Source organism: Hyperoodon ampullatus, assembly GCF_949752795.1.
Source record: "Hyperoodon ampullatus genome assembly, chromosome: 14".
Classification (NCBI taxonomy): Eukaryota; Metazoa; Chordata; class Mammalia; order Artiodactyla; family Ziphiidae; genus Hyperoodon; species Hyperoodon ampullatus.
Window position 1 is genome coordinate 20,373,086 of NC_136927.1, and position 17,651 is coordinate 20,390,736.

At 43.0% G+C, this 17,651-nt stretch overlaps 1 protein-coding gene across 2 annotated transcripts in view; it reads left to right on the forward strand.

The window, feature by feature from the left end:
- The window catches only part of DZANK1 (double zinc ribbon and ankyrin repeat domains 1), a gene marked incomplete at both ends in the record, with an annotated part of 68,963 nt that overhangs the window by 17,274 nt on the left and 34,038 nt on the right, over positions 1-17,651 (forward strand). For both annotated transcript variants that reach the window (XM_079718338.1, XM_079718339.1), the window contains 3 exons: positions 3,763-3,880; positions 9,876-9,989; positions 16,760-16,852. In XM_079718338.1, coding sequence (XP_079574464.1) covers positions 3,763-3,880; positions 9,876-9,989; positions 16,760-16,852 — 325 coding nt within the window. The remainder of the gene's footprint in view (positions 1-3,762; positions 3,881-9,875; positions 9,990-16,759; positions 16,853-17,651) is intronic.

The window sequence follows — 17,651 nt, forward strand, 5'->3', positions numbered from 1 at the left end:
CATCTCCCTGGGGGTTGGGAGGGTGGGTGAAATAGGTGAAGGTGGCCAAAAGGCACACACTTTCAGTTGTAAAATAAATAAGTCCTGGGGATGTAACGTACAGCATGGTGACGATAGTTAATGATACCGTGTTGCATATTTGAAAGCTGCTAAGAGAGTAAATCTAAGAAGTTCTCAACACAAGAAAAAACATTCTGTAACTATGTATGGTGATGGATGTTAACTAGACATTGTGGTGATCATTTTGCAGTATATACAATTCCTGAATCACTATGTTGTACCCCTGAAACTAATACAATGTTGTGTTATTTAAGTCTTCTCTATCTTTACTGATTTTGTCTATTGTTTTATCAATTATTGAGAAAATTATGCTGAATCTGTGACTATAATTATGAATTTGTCTACTTGTCCTTGTATTTCTATCGGCTCTTGCTTTATGTACTTTGAAGCTCTATTATTAAATATATAAACCTCTTGGAATCTTATGTCCTGTTGCTGAATTGACCCCTTTATCGTTACAGAATAGCTTTTTTAAAAAAAATTAATTTTTATTGGAGTGGAGTTGATTTACAATGTTTTGTTAGTTTCTGCTGTACAGCAAAGTGAATCAGTGATACATATACATATATCCACTCTTTTTTGGATTCTATTCCCATACAGGTCATTACAGAGTATTGAGTAGAGTTCCCTGTGCTATACAGTAGGTTCTTATTAGGTATATATTTTAAATAATAGTAGTCTGTATATGTCAATCCCAATCTCCCAATTTATCCCTCCTCCCCCCGAAAATAACCTTTTTTAACCCTGATAATATTTTTTGCTCAGAAATCAAATTTGTCTGATATTAAAATAGCCATTACTGCTTTCTTTTGATTAGTATTTGCATGATGTATCTTTCTTCATCCTTTTATTTTTAATCTATTTGTGTTTCTCTATTTAAAGTTGGTTTCTTTTAAGCAGCATATATAATCAGGTCTTGCTTTTAAAAAATCTAACAATCTCTGTACTTTAATTGGGCTGTTGAGAGTATTTATATTCATTCTGATTATTGATATGTTTGAATTTGTCAGCTGTCATGCTATTTGTTTTCTGTTTGTCTTATCTATTCTTTGTTGCCCCCCCCTTTTTTTGGCTTACTTTTGGATTAATTGGGTATGTTTTACGATTTTATTTTATTTTGTATCCTTTGTTGGCTTATTAGCTACAAGTTTTCTTCTTAGTGGTTGCTTTAGGGTTTATAGCACACATTTTTAACTTATTACAGTCTGTCTTCAAGTAGTATCATGCGACTTCATTTATAGCCTAGGAACCTTATGACAGTATACTTCCAATAACTGGATAACTACAGCCTTTGTGCTCTTGTGGTCATTTATTTTACTTCTACAAATATTATGAACCCCACAATACATTATTACTTTTATTTGACATAATCAGTTATTTTTTTACAGTCCTTTGTACTTCTATTGTGGTAAAATATACATAAATAAAATTTACCATTTTAACAATGTTTAAGTGTACAATTCAGTGCGTTAAGTACATTCACTGTGTTGGGCCACCATCACCACCCTCCATTTCCAGAACTTTTTCATCATCCCAAACAAAACTCAGCGCCCATTAAACAATAGCTCCCCATCCCCCTATCCCTCCAGCACCTGGTAATCTCTGTTATATTTTCTGTTTCTATGAATTTGCCTGTTCTAGTAACCTCATGTAAGTGGAATCAGACAATATTTAACCTTTTGTGTCTTATTTCACTAGCATAATATTTTCAAGGTTCATCCATGTTGTAGCATGTATCAGAATTTCATTCCATATTAAAGGTAAAAAACATTCCATTGTGTGTATATATATATATATATATATATATATATATATATATATATATATACATACACTGCATTTCCTTTATCCATTCATCTGTTGGTAGACATTTGAATTGTTTCCACCTTTTGACTATTATGAATAATGCTGCTATAAACATTGGTGTACAAGTATCTCTTTGAGTCCCTACTTTCAATTCTTTGAGGTATTTACCTAGAACTGAAATTTTTGGATTATGTGGTAATTTTATGTGTAACTTTTTGAGGAACTGCTAAACTGTTTTCCACAGCAGCTGCATACTTTACTTTCTCACCAGAAATGTTCAAGGGTTTCAATTTCTCCACATCCTCACCAATACTTATTTTCTGTTTTTCTAATAGTCATCCTAACGGGTGTAAAGTAGTATTTCATTGTGGTTTCGATTTGCATTTCCCTAATGGCAAGTGATGTTGGGCATCTTCTTTGTAGTAATGTCTATTCAAGTCCTTTGCCCATTTTTGAATTGGGTTGTTTGTTTGTTTTTGTTTTGGTTTTTTTTTTGCGGTATGCAGGCCTCTCACTGTTGTGGCTTCTCCCGTTGCGGAGCACAGGCTCCGGACGCGCAGGCCCAGCGGCCATGGCTCATGGGCCCAGCCGCTCCACAGCATGTGGGATCTTCCTGGACCGGGGCACGAACCCATGTCCCCTGCATCGGCAGGCGGACTCTCAACCACTGCGCCACCAGGGGAGCCCGGGTTGTTTGTTTTTTGTTGTTAGTTGCAAGAATATTTTATATATCTTGGATATTAATCCCTTATCAGATATATGATTGATAAATATTTTGTCCCATCCGTAGGTTGTCTTTTCAGTCTTGATAGTATTTTTTGATATTCAAATTTTTATGAAGTTCAATTTATCTATTTTTTTTGTTGCCTGTGCTTTTGGGATCACATCCAAGAAATCATGGCCAAATCCAGTGTCATGAAGCTTTTTTCTTATGTGTCCTTCTGGGAGATTTATAAATTTACCTCCTACATTTAGGTCTTTGGTCCATTTTGTATTCGTTTTTGTATATGGCATAAGGTATCAATCAGTCCAACCTCATTCTTTTTCATGTCACTATCCGGTTTACCCAGCACTATTGTTGAAAAGACTATCCTTTCCCCAAGTGGACTCAACTACAAGGGCTAGTGATTGTTGAGAGGCCATGGTAGAGACTGGTGCAGGCAACCAAGCCATCCAGTGCACAGTATGCAAACGTCATGGATGCTGAGCAGTTCAGATAGGTCACAGGATCGGGGTCCCAACCTGCCTGGAAATGCCTGGCAGCAGCAGTGCTATTCATAGGGGAGCCCAGTTCCTGGAGTCCTTTCACTTTGGCTGATATCCAGAAGGAGGTAGGTGGGTGAGGGCTGAAGGATGGGGCCCAGCTGCCTAGGAAATGGGGCCAGACGTTGCTGGGGCAGAGCCTCGGACTCCACCCAGGTGAGTGAAGACAAAGGCAGGGCCTGACTGACAGTGACTCCGGAGTGCCAGGTAAGAGGACCTCTCGCTGAGGCTGAGCTCAGTGCTCAGATGGGGAGTCAGCAAATTGCAGCGTGGGCATTCCTGGAATTCCCAGGTCTCACCCTCACACACGCCAGATCCAAGGTGATGGGATGACTGGGGCCCCACTTGGGAAGTGGGGTCAAAGGCGCTGATAAACTGCTGCCGCGGCCAGGAAGTGAGACGGGCCTGGCCTTCAGGTGAAGGGCACCATCAGTCCCAGCCGTACGGCCACTTTGTAATAAAATGACTAGACAAGCATCTCCCATCTTGAACTTGTTCCATAGGCTTTGAGTGTGTTCTGCTTTCTGTTTTATTTTGTTCAAAAAAACGTTGGAATGCTTGTCAAGATTGACACTTGACTTCTCAGTGTGCACTCCTCAGAACATGGCCAGTCAGGACCCTCTTCTGTTGCAGGTGTGCCCACTGCCTTGTGCCCCGCCCGTCTGACCCCTTTGCCCGCTACTGTCTAGAGTGTGGCTCTTCTGTCCCGCCCATATTTGGCTGTCGTCTCCCACCCCCAGAAGGAGCTCAGGTGAGCAGCAGAATCCTTGAAATCTTCTTCCATTGGTTTATCTGATCTTTGTTTGCAGCAGGAGCAGAGGTCCCAGCACACGTGAACCACAAACATAAATACTTGTTGAAAAAATTACTGGCAAGTGACTCTTGTACTATCCACACTGCTACTTAGGAATGAAAAACTTGTTTGCAATGCCATTTCTTTTGTGTGGCCTTGAAGAAGCATAGGCTCAGAAAAAGACTGAAATCTTTTTATTTCAATGATTCACATATGGATAAATACATGTTTCCTACTTATATGATATTTCTGTTCATAACCTGGGGACAATAAGGAAATATATTCTAGAAATAAATGACCAGGAGTACTAATTACAAGTCTGTATATCCATAGGATACTTCATTCTGTCCAAAGAAGCTGTTTATATAGGCTATAGATTGATCAGTATATCTAAATTTAAAAGTTTTAGCTAAGTGTAGATAATAATTGATATTATCCTACCATTAAGTTTGTAGTTAGTTAGAAAACATACTTGGCTTACTAAAAATCAAAACCTTCACCAAAATGTGTTCATCTTTTATACACGTGATACTTTGCGGCTTTTTTGTGTGTGTGCGTGGTATGCGGGCCTCTCACTGCTGTGGCCTCTCCCTTTGCGGAGCACAGGCTCCGGACGCGCAGGCTCAGCAGCCGTGGCTCACGGGCCCAGCCGCTCCGCGGCATGTGGGATCTTCCCGGACCGGGGCACGAACCCGTGTCCCCTGCATCAGCAGGCAGACTCTCAACCACTGCGCCACCAGGGAAGCCCACTTTGGGGCTTTTTTGGACTAAGGTTTACAAAATGATATAAAAGGATCTGTGAAGTTGACTGAAAATGACCATTTAAAAAAGATAGTCACAGAAAAAGTCACTATTCAATAAATTCAAGGTCCAGAGTTTTAGGATTGAGTTATGCATTTAAGCAAGTGGCCAGATACTGAATGGATATGCTGTAGAAGTCAATTTACTTCCATGATATATTTTGAACTCCTCGTAAAAGATGGTACAGCAAATAAAACATGAACAGGTCTCACTGGTTTGAATTTTCCCTGCTTATATTCATGGGTGCGATGTCAAAGTTATTTTTTACTGGCCTGCAAACAGATTTTTCAAGATTTTCTTTGTTATTACAGGGAGAAAAGGTTATCAGGGATTATAAATATTCAAAATGATGACACTTGCAACATCTACACTGCCTGTAAATGATATTTATTAATGTGCTCTAATGTATAAACAGCTTTGTAATTTGACCTATTGAGTTCTTATTGTGTCCTGCTCTCAGCTGGGTTTCTGGTGCTCAAAGGGGCGATCCTACTCCTAGGATCCCAGACCCAAGACACTCAGGGTCTCATTAGAGAGATGCAGAGGGGTGCCTCTTCATCCTGCCTTGTGGATTTCTCCATTGCCAGCTGGTTGATGTTAATTTTTGTCAGTAGAGGCCCGTTGCTGGGAGGGACGCTGAGGGAGAACGGTCTTGACTCCTCTTCCTGTTTCTGCTGGGCTTCCCTCTCCCTGTGCTCTGACGGTGCTCAGCTAACCTGCAGGACACCTGGTTGTGCTGAAGCCCGGTCAGCTGCATGGCATCTCATGAACAGCTTCTCAGTGGGCCCCACGGGTACCCAGCCAGCTTCCAGAAAGCCTCTCAGGCATCCCAGGGGGCAGTTTCCCAGCACGTTTCATCAGCAGCCTGCACGTGGCTTCCCAGCATGTCCTGCCAGCTCCCCAGGGGGAGAGTCCTCATGAGTTTCATAGGATCCCGCCTGCTCTGGGGCCAGCTCTGGTCTGTGTCACCCCAGTGAACTTCTCTGCCATCCAGTGGGTGACAGCCACACCCGGTTCAGTAAGTGCCTCTTCCAGATTGGATCCTCTTCAGGTCCTCTGCCTCAGCCGGAGCAGCAGTGGCTCTCCCCATCCTGGGTAGTCCTGTATCCTTTAGAGTTCGCTTTACCCACTAGCAGTTAGTCCTCTGTTATTAGTTAATAACTATTTATATTAAACTTTCCCTGTTTAAATTACCCGGAGGTTTCTGTCTCCTGACTGGACTTTGACTGATACAAAGTTGGTACCAGGAGCGGCCCCAGGAACTAGACCTGCAAAGAAGGAGTTTGGTCCTTCCCTTTGCTCGGGAGCAGTGCTGAGCTCCTTGCCCATGGGAAACAGGATGCTGGTAATTCATAGCATGAAGTGGCATCACAAGAAATCAAGCTATCACATGGGTCTGGTGGTGAGGAAGCATCACCTAAAGCAAGCCTCTTGGGCGGCCAGGTGGCCGCTGCACTTGATGGTTGTGGCAGCAATGATGATACCAGGACTGTGGTGTGGACGGTTCTCCTGAGCATCTGGGAGCATCACAGAAACCGACAAGCTCAGGACCTTTCACTCATAATCCAAGAACCAGAGTGCCCCCATGGCAGCCCCAAAAGAACCTGTTTCTTGTAGCTCCAGGGATTTGCTGCTGAAAGCAAACACAAACTTTAGTTGAATATGTTGGTGAGTTACAGCATAAGCTGAATTCACTTTATCACCACATTTCTTTTTTTTTTTTTGGTTTTTTTTTTTTTTTTTTTCGTGGTACATGGGCCTCTCACTGTTGTGGCCTCTCCCGTTGCGGAGCACAGGCTCCGGATGCGCAGGCTCAGCAGCCATGGCCCACGGGCCCAGCCACTCTGCAGCATGTGGGATCTTCCCAGACCGGGGCACGAACCCATGTCCCCTGCATCGGCAGGCGGACTCTCAACCACTGCGCCACCAGGGAAGCCCCCACATTTCTTTTGTGAAAGTTCGGGTGTGTATTGGGACAGAACAGGATCCTGAAACTGGGAATGGAGATGTTGGCTTGGACCCAGATGAAACGCACATTCTTGATTCCCTAAATTACTCTGCCAGTGGATGAGCTGGCCCTCCTGTCTGAGGATGCTAGCCTTCCTTTCCTTGAAATCTCTGTGATAACCTCGCCTGGGACAGTGGCCTTGAAAGGGGATGTGTATTCTCATCAAGACTCACCATAGCCATCCTGTAGCATGACTACAGTCCAATCCCAGCTTCTCTAGAGGGACAGGTGTACTCTGTGATCCAGGACAAAAAGCTTACATATGAAAAGAAGAGCACAATTTTGCTAACGTATATTGGCAGAATCTTGGGGGACAAGTCTGGGAGTGGATTTTAAATGAGGGCAGAATATAACACTAAGTTGGGCCAAATTCACTGATATGCATGCCTCTTTTATAGATTCTGGATTGATTTAATATGTTAGCTAATGAAGCTGGCAGTGACCCCAGCTGCTTTTTGGGTTGGCTGACTAAAACTTGGACTCAGTAGTAGCCTATGGTTAGTGAGACTCGATGCTAAGTCTTTCCTGATATCATGTTGGAGTAGGTTTGTCAGGTGTGTCCTGTGTGCCCCCAACTCTCACCTGCATTTCACAGGAAGGCCCAGAAGACACATCCTTCACTAAGGCATAGAGTTAGGAATACATATTAGTGAAAGGAGCACCTGCATCCTTGAAAAGTTCCATGGCTGCTTTCCTTGGAGGCCAGACATGATCATGGGGTGATGCCACTCTTGAGATGGGCTCCCTGATTTCAGGGAGCTAACGGGATTCCAGAGGTCAAGTGACAGCACTTAACTGCCAAAGACAGGGTGGGCACATCTACTGTAAAAGGCCGCAGCAACATATCAGTAATCAGAATCTGATCGTGGTCTTCCTAAGAATGAAACAGATGGACAGCCTACTAGTGTCTTGCTTGGTTTATATAATAGAAAAAAAAAATCACATGTTTTGTAGCCAAATATGTGACTTGAGCCACCACAGTGGAACATCCAAGGGTGTCACCCAGTTTCAAGACTTAAGTCGATTCACAAACCCACAGCTCCCTAACTGAAGGGGGGCTGGGTGTCCTTGAGGATGGACCCTGCATCATTGCAAGTACATGTCATAGGTCATCCTTGAAGCCTTTTCCGGAGAGGCCTGTGCCTTGAGGAAAAGGAAATGCCTAAACCTTTGGGATATTACTAGATACTAGCTCTGAGTTGATGCTGATCCTTAGAGTTCCCAAACGCCACTGTGGTCCACCAGTAAAAGTTGGGGCTTAGAATCATCAGGTGATAGATGGAGCCTTATCTTAAGGCTGACTCATAGTTTTTGCGTCATGTATTCTGGGGACTTGTTGTTATGTTCATGTATACTTATAATTGCTGTGTCTTCCTGATTTATTGACCCTTTCATCATCACAAAGTGTCTCTCTTTGTCTCTAGGATTATTTCTTGTTTTTAAAGTCCTTTTTTCCTGACACTTATGCAGTCACTCTAGCTCCCTTACCCTTACTATTTCCATTATATACCTTTTTCTATACTTGTATTTTCAACCTATTTGTATCTTTGAATCTAGGGCATGTCTCTAGTCGGGCATACCTCTCGTTTTTTTATCCCATCTGACAGTCTCTGCCTTTTGAATGTGGTGTTATTGTCTATTCACATTTAATGTCTTTAATGATATGGTTGGATTTACATATGCTGTTTTGCTGTTTGTTTTCTATTTGTCTCACGTCTTTTCTGTTCCTCTGTTCCTCCTTTGCTTCCTTCTTTTGTGTTAAATAAATAATTTTTAGTATGCCATTTTCATTCCTATGTTTCCTACTTTTTTTCCACTATTTTAAAAAGTTCTTTTCTTTTTAAATGTTATTTTCTAAGAGAACGCTAGAGATTACAACATACTCCTTAATTTCTCACAGTCTATTTCAGAATAATTTAACTTAAATCCAGTAATACACAGAAGTTTTGCTCCAATATATCTTCTTTTCCTCCCCTCAGGGGCAATTTCTATTGACTATTTGTTTCCCCTAAGTACTGGTCACACTTTCTTGTTTTTTGCACATCTCACAATTTTTTCTTGAATTTTGGACATTTTAGATAGTATAATAAATCTGGATTCTGACTTTTTCTCCTTGTGTTGTTGTTTTGGTTTTTTTGTTTGTTTACTTGGATTAACTCTTTCAAGCCTGTCTTCCCTGCAGTTTTCAGCCACTAATATCAGGGTTTTCCCCTTGTTTTGTTTTTAAGCCTGGGATCAGCCCAGGCTGTGCATAGCTTAGAGTTCAACTAAAGATTGGCCAGAAGTTGTGCTCAAACACCTTGGTCCTCCAAGGCTTCCAGTCTCTGCTGAGGGATCTGTTGTGGGCCGGGCAGAACATTCAAACTTCAGGCTGTTTTCATGTCTGCCCCAGCTCTTACTTTATGCTGAGCTCTCTTGTATCTTCATGTGCAGCCAAGGATGTGTGGGTGGCTTGGACCCTCTTAGGTCTAACGCTGCACATGCGAACATCCTCCAGTCAACTGAGGGTGTGGGAGGGGTTTATCAAGCCCCCTAGAGATGACCTACCTTCTGGAACTCCCCTTCAAGTCCCTGGCTAGTTGCTGGTTCATCAGTTGTCCCAAACAGGACCGTGAGCTCAGGCTAGTGGATCCACTGTCCTCCCTGTTTGCTTGCCACCGAGATCATCACCTTAACCGTGCTCCAAATCACACGAGCCCTGCCCGTCAGCAGCCGTGAAGCTGCTGCTTTTCACAGCCCTCCCTGCTCTGTGGAGCTTCCACGCTGACGGAGCTGGAGGAGGATGGGGACAGCCCAAGCAAGACCCAACAGACGTGTGGTGTCCTTGCCCAAAGTTCATTACTTTTCAGTTTGTTGTCTGTCTTTGGTTGACTTTCAGAATTTTTAAAGTTTTATCCAACTTTATCATTGCTTTTTGGAGAGAAGATGTGTCGATTTCCTCACTCCATCATGCTGTAAGCTATTTTTTCTTTTCTTTAAACCTCTCTTTTCTACAATAAACATGTTTTTACTTTAATAGGAAAGAAATAAGAATAAAAGTGGTAATTATTTAAAAGGAATTTTTACAAAAGCAAATTCAACCTTACGTTTTAAGATCTACTTATACCTTCAGTTTTTGCCAACCTGACCTCATTCTTTGTGCAGATGGGCTTATGTGCAGAATGTGAAAACCTGGTGCCCATGAACACGCCCATCTGTGTGGTCTGTGAGGCTCCTCTCACTCCACAGCTGCAGCCACAGGCCAGCCTCCGCTTGAAGGTAATGAAATGCGAATCTGTAAAAGTATGAATAAAACACATAGAAATTAATGTTCGAACCATTAAACATCTTTCTTCAGCTGATGGACTTGGCTAACAATTGATAAGCTAATACCTGTGAACAAAATCCACTCTCATTTTTGGAAAGGCATCTGCCCAAGAGTTTAACTTGCCAGTAGGATCTAAATATCAGGAGAGATACACAGAAATGTGTTCCCTGAACATGGATTTGGAGGACAAATTGCACTGCAGCTAACACAGACAATTGTTTACTTCATATATTTAAACTCGAACATTGTAATTAATATTGACTTTTCATCTTGTCCTTAAAGTCACTTCATGTTTTCGTTTTCTTTGTTTGATTATGGGTCTCTATTACGTAGAAAAGAAGGATTACAGCTAGTCACGTGGATGGAAAAGTTAAGTATCATCATGAACATTTAAAAAATCTTATTAGATAAATGACGTCATGCCATGAAAATTTGTTTGGTAGAATTATTGAACATACAAACTGTATCTTTTCTCCATTTTTCAATTTATAGTCCCATTCACCTCCATTTTACTTGACCTCAAGTAAAGGTCACTAGAGGATGAAATAGATTTAATAAAGATAACTTTGGGGATTAAAAAAGCAAGAATTTTTAGCAATAAGGGAAGTGCGTGGACCTAATGTACAATTAGAACTGTAACACTCCGAAAATGACCTTGTGGAGTCTATGTGGGCAAAGTTTATGAGAGAAAAGGTAAGCCCACTTTTTCTTACATGTCCCAGCTCCTCTTCACTGTGAAAAGAATGTTCAAAAGTGTCCCAGGCTAAGTAAACCTTCAGAAGTGAGATTCTGAAGAACTGGCTGGGCCAACGTCAGGTAGATGAAAATTTACTCATCTTTCTGTTTGATGACTATTTTCAATCTTAAGAAACTTTAGGAGTCACTGCAGGAAGAAGCCACCATACAGCCCTGGAGGCCTATCTCCAAACTTCCTATACATGAGAGTGAGACACCAGCTTCTCTCTTGTTTAAGTCACCATGGTTTTGGCTGTTCCGTCAATCACAGCAGCACCTGTTCTCACTAATATTTACATTATCCGGGATATTTGAAGATAATATCATTTCGAACCCTTTGAACTATTCAAAACAGGAGGAATAGGGGTAAGTGTTGGCTGAGAGCCAAGCTCAGTATATATCATGTCACCTTCAGCATTTGAAACCCAGAGTTCTTCCCATGTTGTGGAGAGATAGGGGGTACAAAGGTATAAGTAAGTCCTCGGTTGAGGATAAACATAGGACTTCTATAGTGATTAGGAGCGTCAGATCCAGGAGTGACCCCTTTTTTGCCTTCTCTCTTTTTTTTAACATCTCTATTGGGGTATAATTGCTTTACAATGGTGTGTTAGTTTCTGCTTTATAACAAAGTGAATCAGTTATACATATACATATGGTCCCCTATCTCTTCCATCTTGCGTCTCCCTCCCTCCCACCCTATCCCATCCCTCTAGGTGGTCACAAAGCACCGAGCTGATCTCCCTGTGCTATGGGCTGCTTCCCACTAGCTATCTATTTTACATTTGGTAGTGTATATATGTAGGTGCTACTCTCTCACTTTGTCCCAGCTTACCCTTCCCCCTCTCCATGTCCTCAAGTCCATTCTCTACGTCTGCGTCTTTATTCCTGAGAGTGACCCCTTTTTAAAGTACAGTTTTGATGAGAGACAATCACTTGAAACTGATTTCTACTCTATTAATGGGCCAAAGGCAGAACATATACCTTATAATGAGGAAATCAATTGATAATTCAAAGATGAAATTTAGAAAATCAAGCCTGTTTGACTTCTGATGTTGAGTTTTCAAAGGGAATCATGAAATTACTGAGTACGCAAGCTTCACATTAGCTAAAAATGCCTCAAATAGGCACAGCTTCAATAAAGGGCTCTCTGAAACATTAACTTTCTCAAGATTTTAGGAAATAATGATTTAGGGTACATTTATCATTATCTCCAGAAGTGAGAATCTCATGATCATTTCTGTTGGCATGGTGTTTTTTTCCCTGGTGTTTTGTCTGTTTTAACATTGGACTCATACGATTTACTATTGTTTTTAATAAAGACATGACTTCAACAGCTGTATGTCTTATACTATTAGTTATACTGCTTTAGTTGTGCTGCTTTTACCAAAGCGTTTGGGTCACTCTTGGTACTCCAGCCTCTTCTTTTTTGTGTACTTTACCATGTACACAATACATTCTGCACCCTAAGAATTTACTGGAATAAGTCTGAGCTCCCAGGAGCGCCAGGTGGCACAGGGAGTGGTGTGAGCCTGAGAAGCAGTCACTGGACACCTGCTCTAGGGTCACTGAACAGGGACGATTAGGGGAAGGAGCCTGAGGAAGGAGCGAGGTCCCCAGGCAGCTGGCATCCCTCACCAAGGCGCAGCCATGAACCTTCCTTCAGGTTCACCCAGTTTCTCTGGGTTCCACCTTGCCCCTCCCGTGCCAGCCCTCAGGTACTGAGGAGCTTTTTCAAAGGCACCTTTTGATGTGGCTTTACCAGCTGCTGCTTCCCGGACCACCCTCTAGGGCTCTGCTCACAGCATTCTCCGGGCTGTGACCCCTGCACCCACTGCCCCAGTGATCTGGGCCCCCGCTTGCCATGGTGGCAGGGGGCACAGAGGAGGATTCGTCAACTCTTGTCGGGGGCCAGAGCCAGGGATAGCTTTGAAGAGGGGGTATCATCTGAGCAGAAGCTGTAGGAGGCACAGGCATTTGCCATATGGGAAGGGGTGGGACAAAGAGAAGTGATGCGTGGGTGTGTGTTCAGGTATGAGGTGGAGGAGGGGGGCGTGCCAGAAAGACGCACAGAGACCGGAAACTGCAGGATGTGCTCCAAAACTTTGCAAGCAGTTGGGTTTCGTGAGCTGCAGAAATGCTGGCGGGACCCGTGGGCTGTGGGAACTGGCGCCTTCTCTACCCTTCTTTCCCAGTGGACCCTGGAGGGTTAAAAGCAAGGACGGCTTTTAATCAGACTTGATTTTTAGAGAGACCTTTGTCACCGTAACATCTGATCTGGTGGGAAATGCCTGATTTTTACGACGGGACATTCAGTATTGCTGGTACCCACAGAAGGACCCTGGTTGGAAATCTTCATCCCAGTGGCTTTCCCAGATGTTACAAGGGCGACAGATTTTTAGATCACATTCTCACCCAGAGAGCCTCCTCTGAGGTCAGTGGGAACACCTGTGTAAGCTGCTCACGGAAGCCAGCGTGCCTTCCCTCCCCAAAGCGCCAGCAAGGCCAGTTGATGCCTCCCTCCCATTTCTAGGTTGGTCTCCATCTCACTCCACAAAGTGCACAAAGCACCATCGGTCCTTTTCCTGCTGTGATGCAGACAGACCCACCCGCTGTGGCAGGCTTCTCTTGTGTTGATGTAAAGCCCTTGTCAACGCTGAGGAATTTTGCTGCATCAGATACTTTTTTCTACTGCCAGGATTAGAAGATATAGTAGCAGGAGTTTCTTCTTTTATCCTCTGGCCTGTATTTCAGAATAGGAGAGGATTTTACGTTTTTTTAAATTTTCTAGCTTTCAGTAACACGTGAAATAGTCCAAAGATACCCAATGAAGTGTGTAATTTCCCCACCCCACCTCTGTTTCTATCCCCTGAAATAACCAATGACAGCAGCTTAGTGAGTGTCCTTCTATGTATTTTTCTAGATGCACAGAAACATATTTATATATATTCACACATTTAAATTTGGTTTTGTTTGTTTGCCTCTTCCTGCCTCCCTCCCATTTCTTTCTTTCTTTCTTTCTTTCTTTCTTTTTTTAAATATATTTATTTATTTATGGCTGTGTTGGGTCTTCATTGCTGCCCACGGGCTTTCTCTAGTTGCAGAGAGAGGGTGCTACTCTTCGTTGCGGTGCACGGGCTTCCATTGTGGTGGCTTCTCCTTGTTGCGGAGCACAGGCTCTAGGCGCGCGGGCTTCAGTAGTTGTGGCTCACGGGCTTAGTTGCTCCGCGGCATGTGGGATCTTCCCAGACCAGGGCTCGAACCTGTGTCCCCTGCATTGGCAGGTGGATTCTTAACCACTGTGCCACCAGGGAAGTCCCTCTTTCGTTCGTTCTTTCTTTCACTCTTTTACAAAAAAACAAAGGCATCCCTTTGGCCGTTTTCTACAGTTGAAAACTAATGTCAGCATCTCCCCTTTCACCAGAACACATGAACTCTTTTAGAAAGAGACCTTCAGCTTCCTTCTGGCTCTAACTAGCAACACATGTTTTACCTCCAGGACTCCCCTTGTGTCTGGGGTTCCTGGAATCTGTGAGGCTTAGGGCTGGGATCCTCGTGAAGTCATTACTCTGAAAGAGATCTGGTGATTCACACAGCGAGGGCACAGGTACCTCCTATGAGACCCCAGCCCCTCACCCAATGATTCAGGGCTGATGCCAGTGTAACCACAGCTCTGTGTCAGGTTGACCTTGGCATCTTACAAAATCCTCTTTGAGATTAAGTTTGCCACTACCTACTGGCTTGTGTCAATTAAAGCTTATCATTTGGGAGATTAGAAAATTGTTCTCATCTTCCAGCTGCTTTGTAAGGAAAAGTGTTACCCCAGTGACTAAGCCGGGTCCACGAAATTGCTTGGAACTGTTCAACTGGTCAATGTGTTGCCAATGCTGTGGATGAAGCAGCAAATGAGGGTTTTGGCTTTTTATAAAGTGCTTGTTGTAAATGTTTAGGATCCTCAGTAAGGCTGTCTGGTGGTGGCCTGAGTCCCACATTGTCCCTACGGACATACATGAATCTATGATGTAGTGATTGTGATACGGGGTTTTTATCTGTGGGTCATGGTCACTGCTCTTCAAGAAATGAGCCACGTGGTGTCAAAAAGCCACCCCAGAAACCATGAGGAAAACCTGTCGACCAAGAAGGCTGTGCTTACTGGACCGAATACAGTGAGATAAACCAGCACTTTGACCATCTTAGCAGCATCTCAGAAGAGAGAAGATGGGGAAAGGTATTTATAGGGTTTCAGTACTGTGGTTGGGCGATTTTAAAGAGAATTTGACAGGAATGCAGCCTAAGGTAAACTGTGAGCTTTGGGAGATGAGGATGTGCCAGTGCAGTTTCACTAGTTGTGACAAATGCACCATCTGGTGCGGGATGTTCATACTGGGGGGTTGTGTGTGTGGACAGGGGTGTATATGGGAACTCCCTGTAACGTCTGCTCAGTTTTGACGTGGACCTTAAACTGCTCTAAAAAACAAAGATTATTAAATTAAAAAAAAATGTTTTTGAGTTTTATTTATTTTTTTATACAGCAGATTCTTATTAGTTATCTATTTTATACATGTTAGTATATACATGTCAATCCCAGTCTCCCAGTTCATCCCACCACCACCACCACCCCCACTGCTTTCCCCCCTTGATGTCCATACGTTTGTTCTCTATGTCTGTGTCTCTATTTCTGCCCTGCAGACTGGTTCATCTGTACCATTTTTCTAGGTTCCACGTATGTGCGTTAATATACGATACTTATTTTTCTCTTTCTGACTTGCTTCACTCTGTTTAAAGAGAGTTTTGCAAGGCAGTATTGGGATTGGGCAGAGTTAGTTTGCACTGGGCAGAGTTATGTCATGCTAGTTGTTTTTTCTTTTAATAAATTTATTTATTTTAGGCTGCATCAGGTCTTCGTTGCTATGTGCAGGCTTTCTCTAGTTGCAGTGAGCAGGGGCTATACTTTGTTGCGGTGCACAGGCTTCTCGCTGTGGTGGCTTCTCTTGTTGCGGAGCACAGGCTCTAGGCATGAGGGCTCAGTAGTTGTGGCTCGTGGGCTCTAGAGCGCAGGCTCAGCAGTTGTGGCACACAGGCTTAGATGCTCCACGGCATGTGGGATCTTCCTGGACCAGGTCTTGAGCCCATATCCCCTGCATTGGCAGGAGGATTCTTAACCACTGAGCCACCAAGGAAGCCCCTGTCATGCTAGTTTTCATTATTTATTTATTTATTTTCATAAAAATTTCACATCTTTAAGGTGGTGATTTTTTTTGTTTTTTTGTTTTGCGGTATGCGGGCCCATCACTGCTGTGGCCTCTCCCGTTGCAGAGCACAGGCTCCGGATGCGCAGGCTCAGTGGCCATGGCTCACAGGCCCAGCCACTCTGCGGCATGTGGGATCTTCCCGGACTGGGGCGCGAGCCCGTGTCCGCTGCATTGGCAGGCGGACTCTCAACCACTGTGCCACTAGGGAAGCCCTCTTTCTCTTTTTTTTGAATAGTACTTTGATTTATTGGACTTAAAGAATTTACATACTAAATACTGAATAAGAGAAAGAAATAAAACGAATGATTAAATAAATACGAAACTTCTCAATTCTGGCTTTCATGGCCTTCAGAGTATCATGCCTTGAAATAAAACCTTAAACTTGAATCAACCTACAGATGCCACTTCAAATCAGCACAGCTACATATGGTTTCCCTTTTTGCATGGTGTGTGTGTGTGTGTGTGTGTGTGTGTGTGTGTGTGTGTATTCAAACTTGTGTTCCATGTAAGTTATTTTGAAAGATAAGTTTTAGATCATGAAATCATCAGAATATCTGACTGCTAATCATTATGGTGGTAGATAATGTACCTCTTATATTGTTCCACCTTATTAACACCCTTTTGTCCTAGTATGCTATACTATGCAGATGAATTGACAGGAAAAATGAATACATTTATCTGTGAAGAAATTAGAGAGCCTCCATGGAAACACATATTTCTCCTTCTCTGTTTTCAAGGAGAAAGTGATCTGCCGCACCTGCGGCACAGGGAACCCTGCTCACCTGAGATACTGTGTCACCTGTGAGGGGCCCCTGCCTTCATCACAAGAGGTAGGTTGACTGCATGTGCCAGCCCTGTATTTTAATGGCTGATAAATGTTCAGTGTTAGTGATAAGAAATATAGTCTGCAGAGGGAAGAGGAAGTTTGTAGGCGAAGAGAGGGGAGAGACCAAAAGAAGCTGCTCATGGTAAAGTGAAAGCAACATTTCTATGTTCACCAGTACAAAACTGTTTTCAAAGTCTTCAGGGTGATTCAGTCAAGTTGGCAATTTCTTACAATTTCACTTAGTGACTGCATGGAAGGCTGGCGGCAGCCAGTGGGGTAGAGGCCATTCACATTTCACTCACAGGCAGGCACGTCTGTGTGGACTGTGCCTGCTGTGTTTTTTGTCTTGGTTTTGGTTTTTTTTTAAGAAAAATTTAAGCTTTATTTTGGTAAAACATTTCAGATTCCCTCAGATCACAGCATATCAATAAGCAAAATGTACACATACTGATTTTATACTACATGTCAAGTCCCAAATTCCCGATCCTAGGAAAGCAAGTTGCAAAGTACAAGTGCTGGTAACAACTATAGGTAGTATTTTAAACAAAAATAAGTGAGTTTTCAGCACTTAAGTGAAGAGAGGCTTTAATCAAAAAGAGACTCAATTCCACAGTGTGCCTGCTGTGTTTTGAAATTGAGAGCATGGTGGGCACCCATCGTTGGGTTTCCTGCCAGCCTAACTTGAGTGTTTAAAATGAAGAAATTTAAATATAGTGAATAGGTTCCGTGTAGCTGATCTGTTTTATGTTTATAAAATGTTCTGATGAAGTTTAAAATTACTTCCTGGTGGCTCTTGCCCTGGC